The sequence below is a fragment of the Pezoporus wallicus genome, unplaced genomic scaffold (genome assembly GCF_028554395.1).
Source record: "Pezoporus wallicus isolate ANWC-B61680 ecotype Strahan unplaced genomic scaffold, APGP_CSIRO_Pwel_v1 scaffold_7402, whole genome shotgun sequence".
Taxonomy (NCBI): domain Eukaryota; kingdom Metazoa; phylum Chordata; class Aves; order Psittaciformes; family Psittacidae; genus Pezoporus; species Pezoporus wallicus.
Window position 1 is genome coordinate 3,880,646 of NW_026641037.1, and position 22,969 is coordinate 3,903,614.

At 45.0% G+C, this 22,969-nt stretch overlaps 1 protein-coding gene across 1 annotated transcript in view; it reads right to left on the minus strand.

Annotated features, from left to right (window-relative positions):
- The window catches only part of LOC130605856 (probable cation-transporting ATPase 13A5), a 34,661-nt gene that overhangs the window by 1,604 nt on the left and 10,088 nt on the right, over positions 1–22,969 (minus strand). Inside the window, exons 8-29 of the mRNA XM_057421655.1 lie at positions 22,750–22,822; positions 21,839–21,970; positions 21,055–21,225; positions 20,679–20,836; positions 20,213–20,401; positions 19,892–19,953; positions 17,308–17,458; positions 15,913–15,996; positions 14,666–14,822; positions 13,156–13,273; positions 12,393–12,517; positions 12,080–12,243; positions 11,432–11,554; positions 10,561–10,640; positions 9,545–9,587; positions 8,594–8,703; positions 7,774–7,870; positions 5,797–5,869; positions 5,054–5,228; positions 2,568–2,758; positions 1,001–1,089; positions 29–109 (exon numbers count right to left, since the gene is read on the minus strand). Of these exons, the coding sequence (XP_057277638.1) occupies positions 29–109; positions 1,001–1,089; positions 2,568–2,758; positions 5,054–5,228; positions 5,797–5,869; positions 7,774–7,870; positions 8,594–8,703; positions 9,545–9,587; positions 10,561–10,640; positions 11,432–11,554; positions 12,080–12,243; positions 12,393–12,517; positions 13,156–13,273; positions 14,666–14,822; positions 15,913–15,996; positions 17,308–17,458; positions 19,892–19,953; positions 20,213–20,401; positions 20,679–20,836; positions 21,055–21,225; positions 21,839–21,970; positions 22,750–22,822 (2,646 nt within the window). The remainder of the gene's footprint in view (positions 1–28; positions 110–1,000; positions 1,090–2,567; positions 2,759–5,053; positions 5,229–5,796; positions 5,870–7,773; positions 7,871–8,593; positions 8,704–9,544; positions 9,588–10,560; positions 10,641–11,431; positions 11,555–12,079; positions 12,244–12,392; positions 12,518–13,155; positions 13,274–14,665; positions 14,823–15,912; positions 15,997–17,307; positions 17,459–19,891; positions 19,954–20,212; positions 20,402–20,678; positions 20,837–21,054; positions 21,226–21,838; positions 21,971–22,749; positions 22,823–22,969) is intronic.

Consider the following 22,969-nt stretch of genomic DNA (forward strand, 5'->3'; position numbering starts at 1 on the left):
GAGCAGGTAGGTAAACAAAGGCACTCACCTCTGTAAAGAAAGAAACACAAAAGGTGACCAAGAGCATTAGTAAGACGTAAACTCTCCAGATGAGAGGAGTGCAAAGAAACTGTTGGAAAAGACATGAACAGCAATTAGGCTTAAATGCCTTGCCAAGATTTGTATCTGTTCCTAATGATTTGAGAAGCTGAGTTTTCCCAGGAATAAGTATGGAGGAGGCAGTGGGAAATAACACTTGTCACAGAGATCTTGGAAGGTTTGATGCCAGATCCCCCATGGCATGTAGCTGCCTAATTCATCTTGGCTATTTAAGCTATTGCTGAAACATGCAGTGCTGAAACATGCATGTGCTGACATGCAGTGCTGAAACATGCAGTGCCTGGGTCAAGATCCGGTGCTCAAATACTTCGAGGGAGCTGCAGCTAATGCACGATGTGTGGCTTCTCTCCCTCTGTATATGCTTGCCCTAATGGCAGGCCCCTTCTGAATTCATCATTTGCAGGATGGCTGGAGATGATCCTAAGGGCTTTGCCATTCCCGATGTTGCACAGCACAGCTGGAGGCAGCTGCCTGCACTGTGCCCTGGCTGAATGCCCAGGAGGGCTGAAGCAGCTGGCCCCATGTAAGTTCATGGTTCTCCTAGGGAAGGGGGTGGCAGCAGCAATCCTTGCCCACTCGCTTCTCTGGCCAACAAGCCTCCTCCAGTGCAAAACCACAATCCACCCTATTGTGCCTTTTCTGTTAGTCAGAAAAGCCCAGCAAGCTATAAGCACTTTTTCTTCTCCTGGTGATGCCCAGTCTTTAGAGAAGAGGAGGTCTACCTCATTAATGAAGCTCTTGTAAGAGGGATATTAGAGACGTTTGAAAGGGCTGCCCAATCACCATCAGATCAGCAAATTAATTTACAAAACTGCAGGTGTAGCTTCTGCTCTGTATGCTTAGGTAAAGGGCCAGCAAAATTCATGGATGAGAAGGAAATACATATTTAGTTTGTGCTTACCTGCATTCCACTGTACACAGCATCAATGTCTGCGAAGAAGAGGAAGAGGCAGACTGCAAGCTGGAGGGCCAGGAGCACTGAAAATACATCTATGGAAAGAAGAGCATTTGTGGCCCTGGGAAGGAGGGAGTCTGGTGATAAAACTCAGCAAATATGCTGGCAGAAGCCCAAATGCTAATGTTATAAAAATGCTATCATGTAGAGTGCCTTTCTTTTCCTCCTCCTTAAAAGAAGAACTAGGGAACTGAGCTACTCCCCAGCAGCCTGTTGCAAAGCTCACCACCCACACTTTTTATTTGCACAAGTGATTCGACACATCCTGATTCTTATACAGCCACAGAAAACTGCCCCAAAGGGGCACTGCTGTGAGCCACACCAGCATTCCTCCTGCACTTGCTTCTCCATGTGCTCAGCTGCATGCTTGGAGCACCAGCAGTGGAAGAGGCTGCTTGTCCTTCCCTGCAGAAGAGCCCACTACTTCTGCACCAACAGAATACAAAGGTGGGCTACTCCTGTGCCTTTCACAGGAAGGGTCTGTCTGGCTTTGCATCGTTTTCCAAAGGAGCAGGAGGCCACAGTGATGGCAAATAGCTCAGACATCCAGAGGTGCCAAACTCCTGGCAGTGACCAGGAACTGAGCATCTTAAAACTATCTGGCAGATTGGGTCAATAGCTCCCAACAGCCTCCTGGCAACCTTCTTGCTGTCAGGGACTAGAGGCTGCTGAGTGGGTGGCAAAACCAAGGGAATTGTCCTTTGCTTCCTCCCAGGCACTGCCCCAGTATGGGGATAAAACACAAGATAAGTACATGCAGATTTCTCAGCTGACAGAGTCCTCTGTCCCATCTCAGCCTGGCTGCTTGCAGGGCAGCTTTTTTCTGCTCTTGCCTCTCTTCTGCAGGTGATCAATGCTCTGTGAAACAGGTTTGGGACCTGCCTTTTAACAAAATCCTTAACAAAATCAACTCTGCTAAGATGAAGCAACCTCCTGCCCTCTCATCCATGAGAAAAAAATGCTGCAATTGCAAAGGAGCTACCAGTGAACTCATGGATAGAAGGGCTACATCATCTCTGCAAAACTCAGGAAAAAAAAAAGGTTATTGTGAGAGGATTTTAGCAGTGATATTATCACAGGCTTTTCTCTCTCATCACTAGGAATGGAAGTCAAACAAGATAAGACTGTGAATCTCAGAGGAAATTTTCTGATGTATTTTGAAACAAATGTATCTGATCCTCATGTTCTTTGTGTGGACAATAATGCACAGTTCTGTACTAAATCCAGTACATCATCTTCTGGAATGCACATTTTCCAAACCAAGATGCAGTCTGCTTTTTCAGCTATGCTGCCTCTTATCTCAAGGAAGGAGCTAACATAAGTAGTGCTTACTGAGCTTTTTTCAAATTGAGAAGTAGGAGCTCACATATACTAACAATTATTCTACATGCCAGTAACCTGTGTGGATACAGAAAAATCCACAACACCCCTTCCCTAGCAGCCTCTCCTGCCAGGGTTATTTTGAGGCAGGAACAGGAGTCCGTGGAGTACATGTTACTCCAGCTCTACTCACAATTGGTGTAGATGGGCTTCCGGAATGGCTTTCCCTTGGAAAAGACAAAGGCCACAATGATGCAATTGATAGAGGACAGCGGCCACAATGTAGTGTCTTCATAACTGAGTACATTGCTCTGGGAACTGCTGCTGGTACTGTTTCCACCTGGGCTACTGTTGGACATGGTCTGGTTCCCTGGAGAGCAGTGTCTGTAAGGTAACATGCAGCACTTTGTTCCTGCTCTGTCTAGCAACAGAGAGCTGCAACAGCAATTCCCTCTTCTTTCTAACCCAGCCTACTGTAATAACCATGTAACAGCCACTGAAGTGAAACTTCAAAATAAACAAACAAACCAGCCAAATGAAAAATCTTAATCTTCTGGTCTGTGCCAAAATCTCAGCTTGCAGGTGGCCAGCAGCAGCAATGTTTGAGAGACAACGGCTATGAAGATGCAGTCCCCAGCTGTCTGCACACCACTCTGGCACACTTGCCCTGCGGTACATGTGTGCAGCGACAGGAAAATGGTCCTGGCTGAGCTCTGGCACCTGGGAGCATCCTCACTGAAGCCCCTCATGCCCCATGGGTTCATTTCTGCATGATGGTATGCTGCGCATTAATATATATTATAATCTAGATGCAATATATATATATAACATATACATATGTACCCGGGTAATTATAGACCGGTCAGTCTTACCTCCACCCCTGGAAAGGTGATGGAACAACTTATTCTTGACACCATCTCTAGGCATATCAAGGATAAGGAGGTCATTAAGAGCAGCCAACATGGCTTTACCAAGGGGAAGTCATGTTTGACCAACCTTATAGCCTTCTATGAGCAAGTAACTAGGTGGATGGATGATGGTAGAGCGGTAGATGTGGTTTTTCTTGATTTCAGTAAGGCATTTGATACTGTCTCCCACAGCATCCTCATAGATAAGCTAAGGAAGTGTGGGCTTGATGATCAGCTAGTGAGGTGGATCAAGAACTGGTTGGAAGGAAGAAGGCAGAGAGTTGTGGTCAATGGGGCAGAATCTAGCTGGAGGTCTGTGACTAGTGGAGTCCCTCAGGGGTCGGTGCTGGGACCAGTGCTGTTTAATATTTTCATCAGCGACCTGGATGAGGGAACTGAATGTACCCTCAGCAAGTTTGCTGATGGTACTAAACTGGGAGGAGTGGCTGACACACCAGAGGGCTGTGTTGCCATCCAGCGAAACCTGGACAGGCTGGAGAGTTGGGCGAAGAGGAACTTGATGAAATTCAACAAGGGCAAGTGTAGAGTCTTGCATCTGGGGAAGAACAACCCCAGTACCAGTACAGGTTGGGGGCTGACCTGCTGGACAGTAGTGAAGGGGAAAGGGACCTGGGGGTCCTGGTGGATAGGAGGATGACCATGAGCCAACAATGTGCCCTTGTGGCCAAGAAGGCCAATGGCATCCTAGGGTGCATTAGAAAGAGTGTGCTTAGTAGGTCAAGAGAGGTTCTCCTCCCCCTCTACTCTGCCTTGGTGAGGCCGCATCTGGAATATTGTGTCCAGTTCTGGGCCCCACAGTTCAAGAAGGACAGGGAATTGCTTGAAAGAGTCCAGTGCAGACCTACAAAGATGATTAAGGGGATGGAACATCTCCCTTATGAGGAGAGGCTGAGGGAGCTGGGACTCTTTAGCTTGGAGAAGAGGAGACTGAGGGGTGACCTCATCAATGTTTACAAATATGTAAAGGGTGAGTGTCAGGATGATGGAGCGAGGGTTTTTCAATGATGTCCAGTGATAGGACAAGGGGCAATGGGTGTAAACTGGAGCATAGGAGGTTCCATGTGAACATCAGGAAAAATTTCTTTACTGTGAGAGTGACAGATCACTGGAACAGGTTGCCCAGGAGGGTTGTGGAGTCTCCTACGTTGGAGATATTCAAGGCCCGCCTGGACAAGTTCCTGTGTGATGTACTCTAGATTACCCTGCTCTTGCAGGAGGGTTGGACTAGATGATCTTTTGAGGTCCCTTCCAACCCTTAGGATTCTGTGATAACATACAGTTCAGCTCTGGAATATGGGGAGACTTTTCATCTTTCACAGACACAAGCGGCTGCGGCTTCCAGCCTCGTAACTGTTTCGTAAGCCGAGCTAGGTCCCAGAAGAGCCCGGCCCAGGGGCTGGTTATTGCTGTGGGGCCTGACCCCGAGAGCGGGCAGTACAGGGGAGCGGAGGGACGGCCAGCGAAGCTTGCACTTCTGGGGGCAGAGTCCTGCGTGCTTCAGAGGCGGTGCTTGAAAACCACGTTAGGCGTCCGACTGGTCCTCGAGGTTGTAGTGCGGTATCTGCAGCAACTTAATTTTGTCTTGGCAGTGTTCTGCTGAGTACACACACGGCTTGGGGGGGGAAGAATTGCCCCACTCGGGTTCTGTGGTGTGCCCAGCAGCAGGCCACAGTGAGGCTGAAGTGTCCCCCCTAAGTAGCAGCAATGTGATCTGCAAGTTTGAAGTCAGAGACAAAAAAGAGAGCCTTACCTCTGGCTGGCCAGTGCTACATACCAGGGCTGCTGCCTCACCAGGAGGAAGCCACAGGTTTGCATGATTATGGTAAAACACACGTTGAGGATGATGGAGAACAGCAATGGAGGAGAGATGAGCTGGCCAGGAGGGCGATAAGGTGCCAGCTTTGGATAGGCTTCAGTCAAACTCACTGGAGAGAAATAAGAGGCATACAGTCCATAGCAACCCAGCCCACCAGCATTCTCCCTCTGTACTTGATGGGCAAGCAGAGCCACAAGCAGACCCACTCATCTGCTTATCACAGGTGAAAGTTGCAAAACCTGGCCCTAATAAGCAGACAAGAAATGGCTATTATCTTCATTATTTTCCACCTGAAACTTCTCTGAATCCCCCTTTAGGAAAACACACAGAGAAGATGAGGAATACAATCCTATCCGTGGGCATCTCCACAGCAGTTTAAGAGCTGTACTGGGTCTCATGACAGACACACAGGAGCCCCATAGCAGTCACCAAAGCAACTGTTCCTTTTCCAGTCAAGTCTCACATCCAAACCCTAGGGGTTACTTACAGACTTCTGGAGCTTCGAGCTATGGACCAGATCTCATATCCCTGGGCCCTAGAGATTGATCTAGCATCAGTTGTTATGATGTTACTGACACAGCAGAATGTGGCTCTTCATTTTAATTTTTATTGGGAAATGAAGTCAGCTATTTATAACTCAGGCTCTCAGACACAGGTGGCTTCCCCAGGCTGCTTACTTGTTAGACAAACCAGAAGGGTGATGACGGCATCTTGTATCAAATACTGTCGATTCCCAAAGATCTGCAGTTGCTGGAAAGAAAAGCAAAGGCAGCACCACCTGAGAACTGATGACAACTTGTACTGCAGTACAAACTGCAGCACCCGATGCTATTTCAGAGCAATGTCATGCCAGCAACAGCAGCCTCATAGCCCTGATGTAATACCATGAGAGCTAGCAAGCCCAGCTTGCCAGCTGTCAGATGGGTCATAGAATCACAGAATAGTTAGGGTTGGAAAGGTCCTTAAGATCATCTAGTTCCAACCCCCCTGCCATGGGCAGGGACACCTCACACTAAACCATGTCACCCAAGGCTCTGTCCTACCTGGCCTTGAACACTGCCAGGGATGGAGCATTCACAACTTCCCTGGGCAATCCATTCCAGTGCCTCACCACCCTAACAGGAAAGAATTTCTTCCTTATATCCAATCTAAACTTCCCCTGTTTAAGTTTTAACCCATTACCTCTTGTCCTATCACTACAGTCTGTAATGAAGAGTCCCTCCCCAGCATCCCTATAGCCCCCCTTCAGATACAGGAAGGCTGCTATGAGGTCTCCACGCAGCCTTCTCTTCTCCAGGCTCAACAGCCCCAACTTTCTCAGCCTGTCTTTATACGGGAGGTGCTCCAGTCCCCTGATCATTCTCATGGCCCTCCTCTGGACTTGTTCCAACAGTTCCATGTCCTTTTTATGTTGAGGACACCAGAACTGCACACAATACTCCAGGTGAGGTCTCACAAGAGCAGAGTAGAGGGGCAGGATCACCTCCTTCGACCTGCTGGTCACGCTCCTTTTGATGCAGCCCAGGATACTGTTGGCTTTCTGGGCTGCGAGTGCACACTGCAGGCTCATGTTCATTTTATCATCAGCCAACACCCACAGGTCCTTCTCTGCAGGGCTGCTCTGAATCTCTTCTCTGCCCAGCCTGTAGCTGTGCCTGGGATTGCTCCAACTGAGGTCTAGGACCTTGTACTTGGCGTGATTAGACTTCATAAGGTTGGCATCAGCCCACCTCACAAGTGTGTCAGGGTCCCTCTGGATGGCATTCCTTCCCTCCAGTATAGGGGTCCCATGAAACCCCTTGATAATTCATAGCACTTGTGGGGGACCCAGTGTCTGAATGTTGCATTTGAATGTTTTTTCACCGTTCTTGCAGCAGATACCAATGCTGCTTGGACCAGTTAGACCAGGTCATGCACTCCCATCCCACAGTAATAGCAGTGACAGCTAGAGTTTTACTTTGTGCCAGGTTTGAAATGTCTTTGGGTAGTGGGGACATGGACAAAGTTGGTTTACCCAGACTAGTGGATGGAGAAGCTGTTCCCATGTGGTGACACACCAGTGGTCCTTGTTTGCCACTAAGCCTCAGCTGTACCTTGTAGATTCATGCCAGTTCACTTTGCTTTGTGCCCTTCACCTTCCATGGAACTGTGCACAGATGATGTGCATGAACTGGGCAAGAGAGGTGATCCAGGGTAAGTCTATACATGAATTTCCTTCCCTGTTTTTCTTTTCAAGTATTAAAATTTTAGAAGATTCATCACATAATGGTAATACACAATGGTAGTTTTTCCTTAACTACCCTCCTTCATCTACCTGAGACATTCTCTTTCAGGCATTTCCAGCAGAGAGGCAGCTGCTCTCCCAGAGCTCCCATTTTACAGAAGTCCTGGTCCTGGGCTTCCACCAACCAGCTAAGCAGGACTCACCCCCTTCTAATTCCCTTTCTTCTTTTGGAAGAGATGAAGTTTTATCACTGAACTTTTTCTATGATCTTGGAGGTCCTTACAATCAATCTACCCTTTACCAGGTTTTCACATCTTTATTATTCCTTGAAGCCCTGTATGCCTGTTATTCTCTGATGACTAATGCCACTAAAGATAAAATCCTATGGTGAGCAAAGTGTACAGATAAAAGATGAGCATGAAACACTTACCCAAAACAGCAGAGCCGTACCAACAAACTGAATCAGGCCATAAAGGGTCAGGTATTTAACCACAGCAAAGGAAGCAACCAAAGCTGCTCGACCTTCCCTGCTCAAAACACAAAACAAAACTAAAATCCCCACTTACAGCCGCAGTGCTGTCCTTTAGTGCTACAGACAATTTCTGCATTTAGGATGTGTGTTTAGGGTCTCTAAGAAGAATAGAAAACAATTCAAATTCCATAGACAACTATTTTGGCCTTAAGATACTGCAGAGCCACTTAATTACCCTTCATCTGCAGTATTTTGTTTCTTTGGTTTTATTCTGCACATAAAATTTAATACCTGGATTAAGCTGTTGATTTTTCATTACTAATTTGCTCAAACTGTTCTGAGAACGAAGCACAATACTACACAAACAGGTAATTGTCTTCACGTACATTTGGTTGAATGGCATTAATACTGGCTGCTCCATGACTGTGTGCAGCATATGGATATATATACTTTAAAGCTGTGGCAAGCAAATCTATTCTGTGATCACTGTAAAACTTGCCCCTTCATGCAACTCTGCTGCTGCACCTGTTCCAAAAATACCAGCCATCATGGGCAATACTCTCCTACAACCACAAAAAAAACCCTCCCGGCACTGGAATTCGAGGATCAAAACCAATTGAAAACCTCTTCTGTTATATTTTATGTAGTTCCTGAGGAATTAAGTTTGATTCATCAGCACCTACGAGAGCAGCACACTCCTACCCACAGCCCTGCACACTGAGCTCAGAGCAGGCAGCAGCAGCCCGCAACTGCACCAGGCAGCACCCAGCCAACTCACCTAATCAACTCCGGCACACACTGGATGTTGGGGTTTTGGGAGGTGAAAGGCGAGGCCACTGATGCCTCCTGCTCTGACAGTGATATCCCTGCATGAGCCATTTTCAAAGCCTGAAACCCATGGGAGTCAGAAGATGAAGAGACATTCCTCTCACCCTGCGCAGTTATTTCTGCTTTACAAGTTTTGCTTCAAGTGTCCTTTATAACTGATCTTCCTCTATTCTGTGGCCCAGTTGATCTCATTTCCCACATCCTTTCTCTTCCCTGGATCTTAAATATTTCTTTTGTTCATTTAATCCCATTTTACCTTGTAAATACAATCCTTTGAACTACCCTGTATGCAGTTTCCCGTACTGGAGTTTGTGCATACCTTTCCTATTAAACAGTCTGCTAAGCTATTATTTAAATTACCATTTTATTTCCCTTCTATTCCTTGCAAAGTCCTGTTCGTATTTCTTTTATTACTCTCTTATGAGCTTGCTGGCCTTGTCACCTCTGGTTGAGCATTCAGGTGTAGACTATAGACAACTTTTACAAGCAAGTTCATGCATTATTTTAAAATAATAATGCCATATCATATTTATTATAATAATATCAGAATACAGTATATATCATTTACTAGACATAATGTATAATAGGTTATTATAATAGGTAATATAGTAATTACTTTTATGGCTAAGACCCTTAGATTTCCAATTGTGTAAGAGATGTATAAGGAAAATGTCTCTTGCCCTATTTCTGAGGACAAAGAAACAATAATCCTCTGTTATTGCATACATTACTATAAAAAAATGTGTAGATAGTATTTTACAGTGACATGCTGATGGAGCATACCCACGGACTAACTTGGGAAATGCTGGTGACAAGTGATGTTGGATGGCTTCTCATTACAGCACTCCTAAGGCTGAAGGAGAGGAAATTTAACAAGAATGGGAAATGATGTCCTACGTACCCCGCAGTCATTGGCGCCATCACCACACATACCAACGTAGTAACTGGTGTAGGAAAAAGAAGGAAAACATGTAAGTCTTGCATGTAGCTGATTCTGTAGTGAAGCACCCACTAGCTCAGCACTTGTGGGTACATCAGAGCAGGGACCGCTGCCAAGAAGACAGTGGATGTTTCTGGAGGACAAGATGTATATGGGGAGAGGTTGGGGTGAAGTACACAGAGCAAAACTAGGATTAAGTTTTGAAAGGAGCTTTAACGGGAAAGGAACATTGCCACTTAATTCAAGACAATATTTTCCCCTTGGTATCAGGGGCCACAGAAAGGGAGCAGGGTGTGTGCATTTGCAACAGCTTTGGCTTTCAGCAGCATTTTCTCCTCGACTGTCTTTGTAGAACTAAAGGCACAGGAATTGCTGAAATAGTAACAGCAGCTCCCAAACCACCTTACATGAAGTCCCTCTGAGAGGACAGGGAACTTCATCCCCAGAGGAAGCACCTCATAACCAAAAATTAACTGATTATTTTTCAGAAAGATAATCATGTCTTGATTATGCTTAGCAAGTAATATCCACTGTAAGCATGAGTCCTGCTGGGGGGAGGAAACATTTCTTGGAAAGTCCTGGAGGAGCATCTTTGGGATTAAGCTCCTAAATTGTGTTTTTTTCAGTTTTGCTGCAGCTAGGACAGCACCAGCAGCCATGCTGGGAATGGGAGTGATTTGTGTACACAGGGGTCTGCCACTGTGTTTTTCCCTCAACCTCATTTAATTCTGCCTTCTGTACTGCACCAGAGAGAAGCAGTGGCTGTGTCTGGGCAAGGGGTGCAGGTATTCCTGATCCACAGGGATCCCTGTAGGGGAACTGGGAGGAAAGCAGCCACAAAGAATGTGAACAGGGGACATGTGTGGAGGAAGGGAGGGTCAGAAAGATGAGCCTGAAACAGCACTAGCTGAAACAATCAGACTTCAGGAAAATGTGTTACTGATTTGGTTCAACAAGAAAACAAAAGAGAGCCTTACTCAAGTTTCTGAAACTCTTCAACAAGACTGGACTTCTGGCCAGGAGACATCCTAGCAAAGACAGTTGCATTCACCAGTATCTGCAACAAAGAGCAGCAAGTTGCCTTGGGCAGGTATTTGTGCCTCCATTGCGCCACCAAGGCAGTACTGGGCCTTCCTGATGCGTGCCTGACACTTGCAAAACACTAATCCCATCTCCCAAATACTACCATGGTTTTGCTACCCTTAGGGTTCGGATTTCCTGTAACACCAGATTTATCCTGCTCTGTTTTCTGCCTTGCCTGTTCTGCAGGAGGTGCTGGGAAGCCAGCAATCGTCATGTGCTCCTCAGGAGCCTTTAAAGCAGCAAGGCTTTATAAGTGTTTCCCAAGTGCAGAAGAGATGGTTGATGACAGCAGCAATTACACTGCTCAGCCTGTGTTTTCTCCTATGTGAATGGCCAGAAAGTATAAAATCCAAAAATCTGTCCCAGTGCCAGCTATTTTATGGACTGGGTGACAGGAATTGAAGATTTCTGCAGCTGTATGTGGGCATTTTTTGTTCCTGGTGCCCCCATTGCCAGCTATGGTAGTGGCACATAGGAATGGGACTGGTGTTTTTAATTAAACTGAAATTAAGAAGGTGACCATGGAGTAACTCCGCTGCACAGCTGCAATCAGCACCACAGCCAACCCTGCTATCTGAGGTCTAAGAGGCTGAAAGCAAGCTATTCAGGTTAAACCTGAGGCATGGTGGGAGGCTGACCAAAGCTGTCAAATTGTGAAGTGGCATTACAACTATTGACAAAACCCCACCTTTCTCCAGCCAGAACACCACTGACATTTAATAAAACAGGGAGGACAAGTAAATGCTTTTTTTCCCCTGAACTTACTTTTGGCAGCAAGCTGTAGAAGTGCTTTATAATAACCTGATAGGACTTTCCATTCATTGCAAAATGGTAGTTGCAGGTTTCTTCTTCCAAGGTGATCTTTTGCTCAGTATTATTATGTACCTCCTAGAAATAAGACATTTATTTTCAAATGTGGTCATAACATGCCATTTGACTTCCACCTTGTCAGCCTCCCACCAGGCAATCAGGGACACAGCCTTCTGCAGCATTCTTTTGTAAAACTTTATGCCTGGCAGTACTTGATTTTCTAGCTGTGTTTCCACACATAACTAATCTCTGTTAGCCACCGGATGCTAGTTTAGACACTGAGGTTTGGCCCAGCAAAGTACGTGTAATTCTGCATAGTTCAAGCATGACTGAAGTGACCACTGCATCTGCAACGCCTTGCCAGTTATTTGTATAGTTATTTTGCATGTTGCCCTGAGTGAAGAACCACTGGATTAATTATTTCACCCTAACACATCCATTGCACACCTCCATATATCCTGGGGTAGATACAAACTATCTCCTAGGTTTCCTCTGTTCCTCAGAGCTACTTCCAAATCCTCAGCAAGGAGCCAGTTACTAGACATTAAAAGCTTTGTTAATTCCTCCTGGCTCTGGAAAGTGATCATCCCTGGCTGTGCTTACATGGGGAGCAGCTGTGTTTGCTTCGCAGTCTTCTGCTAATCGCCAGGCAATGGAAGCGGGAGTTGAGCCTTCTGGTTCTCTTGCTTCAACAAGGATGACTTTGCTGCCTGTATGAATCATACCCGCAGTTCTGGCCACCATGACAGCTGTCTGCAAGTTGTCTCCTGCAAGGACAGTGGAGAGGCAGGCTCCTCAAGTTGGCCGTAGCCCGGTGGCAGTCCAGGTAGAGACAATGGAGATGCTGGAGGAGTGAATCTCTTCTGCATGCCCTGCAACAGCCAGCATGGCCACAGGAAGAGCCTAGGGGATTTACCTGTGACCATGACACTCCTGATGCGGGCGGCAGCCAGCTGCTGTAACACAGGCTTTGTCTCCTGTTTCAGACGGTTCTCCATCACCAGGAGGCCCAGGAACTCCAGCTCAGACTCTGCGTCCTCTCTTGGAGCAAGGAAGGAAACACACATTGCTGTTTCTCATGGATGGCACAGAGAGCAAGTTTTGCCTGTGGTCTTTGTTCAACAGGAAAGCCATGCTTGGTGAGAAATGCTTGCTCTGCAACACAACTGCTAGGAGTTCAAGACACGCTCAACAAGTGTCAACAAGTGTCAACAAGTGCTCAACAAGTGTCAACATTTCTGCAGCTTCAGCCAAGCTGCTGATCTGCAATATTGCTCTCTCTAGGAAGGATCAATGCAGCAGAGATGCATGTGCAGAGGGACAGGGATTTGCAGCAAGTGGTTTGCTGAAACCCACAGATTATGGCGTACAGAATTTCTATTGCAGTCCCGATGTGCTGCCATATGGAAGCACAATAACCAGCTTTCATTACCCTTTGATAACAGACTCTGAAGTTCAGCTCCGTGAGCCTTGCAAGAACAGTAGTAGAGCAGGCGATTAACAATCTAATTGCCATCTGCTGAAAAGAAGGTAGTATATGGTACAGCTTCCCAAGAGGCTTACTTTGGCAGGAGAGGAGGGGAAGGTTTGGGTCAGGGCAGGGTGTTTTAGGGCAGGTCGTACATGCCGATAGGAAAGCAGCCCCACAGCAATACCAATGGCTTATCAGCACACCTTACCTCTCTAGGTTGCTCACGTCTACATCCTTTCCTGGGTTTAGAACTTTATGGGCCAGGGCAATGACTCTGAAGCCTTGGCTTGTGTATGTCTTAAGCTCCTTTAAGAAATTAGCTGGGACTGTTTACAGGAAAAAAATATAATGGTTAGAATATTCCATCCTTGCTGATTGCTTTTCTAGGGTTAAATGCCTGTCCTTTAAACTAAATTACAGCCTTAGTTATGATGCTGTAGCCTTTCACAGAAGTCAGCTGCTTTGTACCAACGCTGCATAACTGACTGGTCAAATAAGTGATCTATGCATCTTTTTATATTTTTAAAAGCATGCTAAGGTGCAGGTAGTAGGTAAGATGAATTACTGAGCAGAGGATGAATAACTGACTTCATAATTCTGTCCTAAGCTTTACTGCGTACATGCTGAGTGACTGAGGAAACTGTTTTTACGTTTATGCCTTAATGTGAGAATTCTCCCAAATCCTAAATTTTCAATTCTCTGTTCATTCCTGTGACTCTAAAAGCCAAGAGTTCCTTTTAACTTTGCAGTATTTTGTATTCACTACATACTGCAATCACAGCTTTACAGTGTGGCACCTAATTATTCATTAAGCTGTAATCAATATAGAAACAATCAAGACAGAATAAAAGGAGCTATCTAGAAACCTGAGAAAGTAGAATATCATTTTGAAGACATTTTTCTTGCTGGTGTTGGCTTGTTTGGAGGTTTGTGTCATTAGATCTTATGTGGTTCTAAACTAAATATTTTCATTGTCCCTCAAAACCATTTTAATTTGTTTTCAGGTCAGTGCCATCTGAAATAACAAACCACAGGGCCACATTAGACTGCATTTGTTTGGCATCCTTCTGAACTATTCAGAGAATGTGACCCGAGTTTCAAGTTTGTAGACAAATTTGTATACAAATCTATAATATTGTTCACATACAAAAAAGAAAAGCCTATGTTTACTTCCAGAGAGAAGATAGAAGTCTTGGCTCAAGTGTTAATACCAGTTATCCCTAATAACAGTAATTTGCATGTCCACAGCAATTTTTCCATTACTGAGGTTTTGTGAGCTGGGTCAGTAACTCAATGCTGAATTTACAGGGCAATAAATTAGGAGGAAATTTGAGAACTTGTAGAGCACAACACACCTGCTGTGACATATGCAATTACCACGATTCTACATATGCTCTGGGTATTTTGGTATATCAATATTATTTATGTACTATATCTTCAGGTGATGCAAGTTAGCTAAGGCGTGTACTGTGGCTGAACTTCAGGCTGTGCATGTCACTAGATGTTGGGCTGCATGAATCTTTACCTTACAAACAAACAGTGAAATCTTGTTTGTAGAATCAACTAATGAAATTTAATAAGACGAAAGCTTGGTTTTGGGAAGAGTCATACACATGCAGTTGCAGTGTGGCCAGTGGGATTTCAGCCTCAACATAAGCTCTGTTTTGGATTCAATCCAAATAAACAGTGTGTGAAGTCCCCCTTTCCCAATTCTGTACCAGTATCTTGTCTGCAAAAGCTGGACACTGTTTCTGGTGCTCCTTTCATGTACAGGTCATACTGTTCCTCTCCTATCTTCTGTGAAACAACAGACATTCTCTGCAGCGCTGAAGAAAATGGGAATTGATGTAGGATTGCTATTCCTTCTGTGGGAGCCTTGAAGAGGTGAGGAAAATGAAATGTTACCTGAGTCACTGATTATACAAAGCAAATCCATTCTGAATTTTAGCTCATTTGAGTCTTTCTTGCTAAGGTGACTTACTATTAATAGGAGACTGTTGTTGTCTTCTGGCTATCGGATCAGATCACTGATTACATGTTTAGGAACCGCTGTCTTAACAGCTCTGCCTTCCCAGCATACTTACAAGGAAGCTCAATGGTTTTGAGGCTTTTCCCCAGCCTTTCTCTTAATAAGCACATATTAATGTAATATTCCTGCATCTACAGTCCTGGGAACTGAAATTTGATGAGTTACAGTACATTACCGTGGGAACAAAGACATCCTAGAAACAAGACTGACTTCCTTGTGCCACAGCACTGTCTTGCTGGTGGTAGTAATAGAAATCACACACCTTCCATTGAGAAGAAGCTGTCTGGGTCAATTGGACTGGAAACATATGAATTTCCAACTATCAAAACACAAAGTTTCCCAAGGGGCCTTCTAAGTGGAAGGATGAAGCAGAACACTTAAAGAGGAGGAGTAAAGCTTTGGGGTGAGGCTGATAAATCTGCTAGCAGGGTTGCATGACCATTACCAGCAGGATTTATGGACCCACATCTATGCTTCTCAATGTAATGCCTTTTCCTTACTCACATCGCTTTCTCCTGCAGATGACCTCATACTTCAGACATATTCTTCCATTTATGTGGTCTCTCTGTATTAGTTTCCACTTAAATTGATTGTGTGCATTCATTTTGACAGCAACTTTATAGAGGGAGGACTCAAGAGAACTCTGTACATTTAATTAGTACAAATTGTAGAGTTGAAAATGAGGGGCTTTTAGGCCCATGAAAAGCTTTAGGTGCCACTTCAGGAGTAGCATCTCCAGTTTAATCAGAATTTGTTTTTCTGGTTCTAAGCTTCCAGAAGGTCTGCTCTGGGGGAAGATGCAAGACAGTACCGAGAGTGGCTGAAAGGCATTTTGCAGCTGCTAGCCATGTAAATGAATAGTGCGTGTGCCAAGATTTTGCATTTTCTGCAGGTTGAAAACACAGAATATTAATTCTCAGAAAGAACAGGACTTACACTGCTGGCCTTTGGCCCTGGTCTAACGATGCAGGTGCTGAGAGCATCAGACCTGTCCTGAGTTATGCTGGAGTCTTCTACTACCTGTATAAGAAAAAACAAATATTTCTGATATTTCTGGTACTGTTTTGTTGTGGGGTTGTGTTTTTTTTGTTTTTTTTTGGGGGGGGGGGTTTGTTTGTTTGGTTTTTTCCTTCACACCTGTTAAAGCAGGGGCAACAGCACATGGCATCATGTTTCCCTCTTACTCTTGGTATCCAGTTGTAGAAGTATTTTGTTATGATCCAACAGGTCTTCCTATCCATCATCAGTGACAGCCTCCCTACAGCCTTGTCCTTGCAGAAGCCTACATGGCCCTGAATCTTCTGACTTGATGAGAGTAAGAACCTATGTCAAATTCTGTGGTTTCTCTAAAGTTCCACATACATTTAATGCCAAATCAATGATGATGGGAAAGGGAAATAATTATCTAGCTGGTTTTGTCTGCCATTCTCTTGCTTTTAAAAGACTCTCACTGATGTTCTGTACAGAAACAGGGTGGTAACTTTCAGCATAGGATGCTTTTAGCCCTCCAACTCTGTTACTTTATGTGCTGCCAAGGTTCATTCACCCTCAAAGTCCCCTTCTGCTATCTCCCACAGGAGCGAGCACCAGTCTTATGCCTTTCCACAGTGCTGCTGGAAGAGCTGCTATCTGTTCTACTTATTGATTAATCTCTTTTGAGCAAAAGGTTGAAGGAGAAAACATGACAAAGCTGTTAATTGCAGAGACACAGAACCCCTCCAGTCAAGCACATGTAAGGGAGAGGAGCTGCCCCTTCCCTTCTCGTGCCTCCTCGCATTCTGCTCCCACCAAAGCAACTCTCCATCCCTATGGATGAACCCCAAGCCTCAATCTCTCACTTCCTCCCCAGGTCTCCAAGACTTGCTGTTCACTCAGCTGGAGGCTCCAGCCTTGGTTTCTCCATAGCGATGTCCCTTTGCGAATCAGGGGTGACAGCCTTTAGCATAAGGGCATAAAAACTTGGGTGTGCCTTGGCTGAATTGCTCTCTCTGAACCACATGGCAAATCAGTGGACCGATCATCTGCTTCTAGCAAGCAGCAACTAGGCTCCTCCCCCTCTGCTTCCGTACACTCCAGTGCTCCCAAATCAAATTAAGAGAGCAAATGCAGGCGCCCCCAAGGAAAGCGATTACTGGACTACCAAAAAGCAGCCTCAGTCCTGCAAATCTGTCATGAGGTTAGTAGAAATAGTGAATTCCAGATGTTAGGACCAGGACTGCAAAGGAGTTCCCCCTATAGGCATGTATTTGAGCATGACTTGTGAGTAAATACTCATGGGCTGGGTTGCAGTGTCCATGCTTTGGATGTGTGCAGAGGATGCGTGTCAATTACCCAGTGCGTGCCCTCAAACATTTTCAGGTCCAGTGGATCTCCCTGAATCTTCTTATCCAAAACGACCAGTGAATGACAGGTTGCCATGGCTCCACACAGAGGTCCCCAGGGCAGAGAAGTGCTGGATGGGAATTTATGGACTTTCTGAAACCTGATTGAAAGCAGAAGGTTAGTGGGACCACTTGTAAGAGGGACATGGAGACATAGGTCCTAAGCTAGTGCTTACAGGTGCTGCTCTGCTGCATTCAGTGGAGCCAAGCTCAGTAACTGCAAGCAACACTATGTCCTACCCATCCTTCTGATTAACAGGTTGGACGCATTCAGGAGGCCAAAATGGACTCAGTAACTGATTGGCAGTAGCTCAACTTGATACAAAGTAACTGAGACAATAAAACACTCAAGAGGGACTGACACAGGAATTGTGCTTGGCAATTGCTATTTGGTAACAGACCAATCAGAGAAGACGCTATCAGAGAGGAAACAACTTGCAGCATGGATCTCAAAGAAGTTTGGCAATATGTCCTAGGAGAAGTTTTGTGAAGCTGCCCTATGGAAAGGGAGTGCATCTGCTTGGATGGTACTGTGCACACACCAAGGTTGGGATAAGCACCGACAGCCTCCTCTCAGACCCAGGAAGTGATGCGGGAGATTATTTTGTAAGTCAAATTAAATTCCTTTACTGTTGCTTTGTGGCATTCAGCTTAGTTGATAGCTAATCTTAGTTTTAAAATGGGACCGTTTAAAAAAGAATAATTATGCGAATAGGCTAATGAGATCCATGCAGACAGTAATAGCTCCTCCTTGTGTTTTGGCAAGCCACCAGCACTGGTTCCCAGCTAGGTGCAGACTGAACATGTATGCAAAGAGAGCTTTACATTCTGATACCATGGATTTTTTTATTCCGTGAATTTATTCTGATATATGGATCTAGTTTTGTTCTGCTGATTTTGTGAGCAGATACCACCTGCAAGGCTGCATTGGTGGAAATCATTCTGGTGCTGCTACGAACTGTCTGCCTTTTGGTGGGCTGCAAACCTTTTCAATGTGCACATGGCCTCTCTGATGCACTCTGATGCACAGAGGCCCACGAAGAGATTGTACTATGTGTGTGAGGTTTGGTTCTACTGGGAAACCTTCATTGGTTGACACTTACTAATTTCTTCTCATTACTTTGCATCAGATAATATGTTTCTCTCTGTCCTTTGTGGAAGTACTGGGAGTGTGATTTTTTTCCTCTCGCAAAGAATTAGTTTTTTTCATTCACAGTATCACAGTATGCTAGAGATTGGAAGGGACCTCGAAGGATCATCTAGTCCAATCCCCCTGCCGGAGCAGGAACACCTAGATAATGTTACACAGGAATGTGTCCAGGCGGGTTTTTAATGTCTCCAGGGAAGGAGACTCCACAACCTCCCTGGGCAGCCTGTTCCAGTGCTCTGTCACCCTCACTGAGAAGAAGTTTCTTCTCAAGTTTAAGTGGAACCTCTTGTGTTCCAGTTTGTACCCATTACCCCTAGTCCTATCATTGTTTGCCACTGAGTAGGGCCTGGCTCCATCCTCGTGACACTCCCCCTTTATATATTTATAGACACTGATAAGGTCACCCCTCAGTCTCCTCTTCTCCAAACTATAGAGACCCAGCTCCCTCAGTCTTTCCTCATAAGGGAGATGCTCCACTCCCTTAATCATCTTAGTTGCCCTGCGCTGGACTCTCTCCAGCAGATCCCTGGATTCATTATGTCATGATTACCTCTGTGGTGTTGAACTGATGTATTAACAACTATTAATAAAACTTGGGAGCTGATATGGGGTGTATGATTTATCCCGGCCACTGCAAAGATTAATATATTGAGTTTGGCATAACATGCACTGCAGAGCTGAAGTCTGTTATTTTATTACAGTAATATGAATTAAATAGCATAATTCTGGGTACATTCAAGTTTAATCATAGAATCCTAGAATAGTTAGGGTTGGAAAGGATCTTAAGATCGTCTAGTTCCAGCCCCCAATGTTTACATAGTGGTTATTTCTATTAACCTATTCATTGAGGATTTCAGGGGTCTTTGGGCTTGGAATTGAGATAGAACCTGCCATGTATTTGGATTTTTTTTTTTTTTTTTCCCATGGCATTTACAGAAGGTAGGTGAGATTTGACGGGCACCAAAGTCAGCAACACTCGATTTCATCACTATTTCTTAACTTTTAAATGATGAAATGTTTATTGACTAGAGTAAGAATATTTATTGAACTGTGCTGAGAATGACATAATTGAAAAGCTCTGTGCATATTCTCCAAATCCCCTCAGAATAATTAAAAGCACTCACGCTGCTGCTGACTTCTGTTTGCCTTGAATTAGTAGCAACCTTTATGGCTATGACTGCCACAGCAGCACCCAGATACCCTCCTCAGAGGGAAGGAGCTGAGCAGGGGGCAAGGACACCCACTGCACTCTGCCTCCCCAAATGGACGTGAACATCACTGGCTGCCTTTCTGCATCCTATGCAACTGCCTCCCTCCTAACTATACATTTGGGCGGTGCATTCACACTGGAGATTAGTTCTTTCTAAATGAAATCCTTCCTTACCGGCTTCCCTCAGAAGGGATGACGCCCCACAGGTCCAGTCCATCTTCTGTCAGGGTGCCCGTCTAAAGTTAAATAAATATCTAGTTACCTTGATATTGCCACCCACCCTTCATTCCTCCTGCATGTTCCCAGAGATCCTTCCCCAGTTCCCAGCAAGGTAAGGAAAGCCTCTTGCTCACAGTGTGACCCTGCTGCATGGGCACCTTTAGAAGATCTCTCCCTGAGGTTAGATATGGGTAGATGAGGTGGGGAAAAGAAACAATAAAATCCCATGTTCCTAGTAGCCACAAGCATCTTTCAGTGCCCCAGGAAGTGCCTCACTTTGTCAAAGCAAACAAGGTTGATCTGCCCGCAGATATTAATCCTCTGTGGGCTGATGCAGAAAATCTTCTTCTTCTTCAACCTCCTTTGAGCATAAACAGTGCCTGTTGTTAAGGCGGTGGGGATAGCAGGAGGCACAGCCACAGTGAGGAGGAGGAGGGCCATAGCCACCACATCTGCTGCTGGCTTCTGCAAACAGGAAGAACAACAGGGGCAATGGGGTGGGAACAGGCTCCCTGCCTTGTTACCGCCACTCTCGGGGGATCCAACCCTCCTGCCCAGCAATACAACCCACGCTTTGCCCCTGTGGATGACAGATTGATTCTGCTTTGTTCTGTCTGTCCCTCCTCCCCCAGTTTCTGGTATCTGAAAACTGAATTACAGAAGTGAACGGTATTCCAAGGACCTTGAGTGACCACGGGCTCAGAGCTGGGGCCTGCAGCAGAGAGGCATCCCTTGTAATTACCTTGTGGGACACGAACACACACACAGTGTAGATAAGTCCAAACACACCAATGACAGACAGGCCTACGATGAACTTGAAGGCATCTCTGTAGAGTTTGAAGTTCAGTGGTTTGGGGTAGAGGATGGATCTCACCAGGTTACCTTTAGCTGTATTGAACCCTGTGTGAAAAGATGTGCCGTTGCGTATGTGACATAGCATTGTATGTACCGTGTTAGTGAGATAACATTGCACAAGCTTTAGCCACCAAGTGGCAATAAGCACTTCCCAGGACACCAGACTTGTGCTGGACTTGAGCTAGAAAGAGGAGCCAGCTCTCTTACCAGCCTCTGGGGCTGCCACTTTCCCTCTGCTGTTTAGCAAACAATAAAAGAAATACCGGTTTGCAGCACGACAGCTTTCACTGGCCCTTTGCCTGATGGCTTTGTTTGTATGACTTCTGTCCCACAGAAGAGGACGTGTCTCCGGTAGTCTTCCATGCTATGGATTTTCCAGGGCATTGGACTCTCCGTGAGGGGCAAGGGGGTTTTAGTAACCGGAATGCTTTCACCTAACAACAACAGCATGTAGCATCACTTAAAGGGGGTTTAAAAGTCTGTCAGATTCTGCATGTTAGAAAGTGACAGCATCCTTTAGGTGTTCACCTGACTAATTAGCTTGCTTATGTACTTACACAAGTGGATTTATGGTGACAGCCATTACAGTTTTCACTTCAAGAGTACATCACATGGTTTCTATGAGCATTTTGTATCAAGGAGCTTGGGTCAAATTTTGCCTCTAAATCAAGTTCATGCCTAGTAGTGCCTTGATGTTTATGTGTAACACTAATCTCTGTATTCATACATTGCATGCTTGAACACAACTGTGGCAAGATCAGAATGCAAAAACTCAAAAAAACCCCAATTAACTGTATTTAAGTATTTTCCCTTTTTGCTCCTGACAGTATATTAATACTACTTGTTTTTAATGTGGATAAGAAATGCATAATACAAAACAGCAGACAATTGCCCAAGACAAACATGAATTATTCAAGCCACAGTTTTTCCACGTCCTGATGCAAAATATTCTAATAAACAGTAAACAATTTGATGTCAGAACAGATAGAGACATCTCCCTGACAGAACCTGCACAAAGCCTTAGCATTTCTAACTCCAATACTGCACCTGTGAGCATCCCTTCATTCACAATGCAGCTTCCATCAATCAGGACAGCATCACATGGGAGAGCAAGCTTTTTTCCATCTAAAAGAAACATGTCTCCAGGGACTAAGTAACAAGACTTTGTCTCTTTGCAACCTGTAGAAGAATACAAAAATTAACCTCACTTGTGCACAAGTTCTGGGCAATTAAAAAAAGTCTCAAGGCACACACATCATCACGAAACTTCTACATTACATGATTTAAGGCTAATGCTTCATAGAAACAACCCTGGCTGAAAAGAAACAGTGCAAACATCAGCCCTTGTCTAGAAGTGGGTATCTTCAGTTTCATTCGCTTAGTGTCCATAAAACACACACCAAGTAAACGTATCCAAGGTCTTTACATCTCCCATCACCCTAGGAATTGCCTATCTCAATATATTTAGCAGGCAAACCAGCTATAACCTGTATTTTATGGGCAAGGAACTGACACACAGGAAACTGCATACCTCAGTAGGAGCCATATATCTAGACTCCTTGAAACTCCCTCACAAGCTATTTGACAGGATTGTGAAAGCAGCCTATAGCAGAGTGGGGGAGCAGGTCTCAGAAAGCCAGAGTTGTTACTTAGTTGCTTGTTTGTAAATTTACATTTTCCCAGCTGTTTTTGACTCTTAACACAAATTACTAGGTCCACCTGTATCATTAGAGCTGTGGAAGATACAGATAATGATATAGATGCATCATTACTGCGCCGCTTAAGCTGTGCCCACACTTCTCTTTGCCCTTCCTGCGTCACCTCCCTCTGCAGCATTCTCACTGCAGATCACCCTTCATGTTTCAGCAGTAGAAATCAACAGGAGCTCTGCAATTCCAGATACATTTCAACACATTACTTAATTACACTGTGAGGAAAACGAGATGCAGATGACTCACCTTCACTCTTCGTACAGACTGTAACCTGGACTTCGTTATGCTCCTCAACCAGGTGATGCAGCTTGGTAGACTGCTGTTGATGGGAAAGCAATTCCAGTGTTGAAACGCCAATACTCAAGTGAAACAGTAGGTTGCAATTCAGTGACCATGTTAACATCACAGAAACTGAACCCTGGTGAGTTATCCATGGGAGGTTTCACATTGCTTGTTAGAAGTCAGG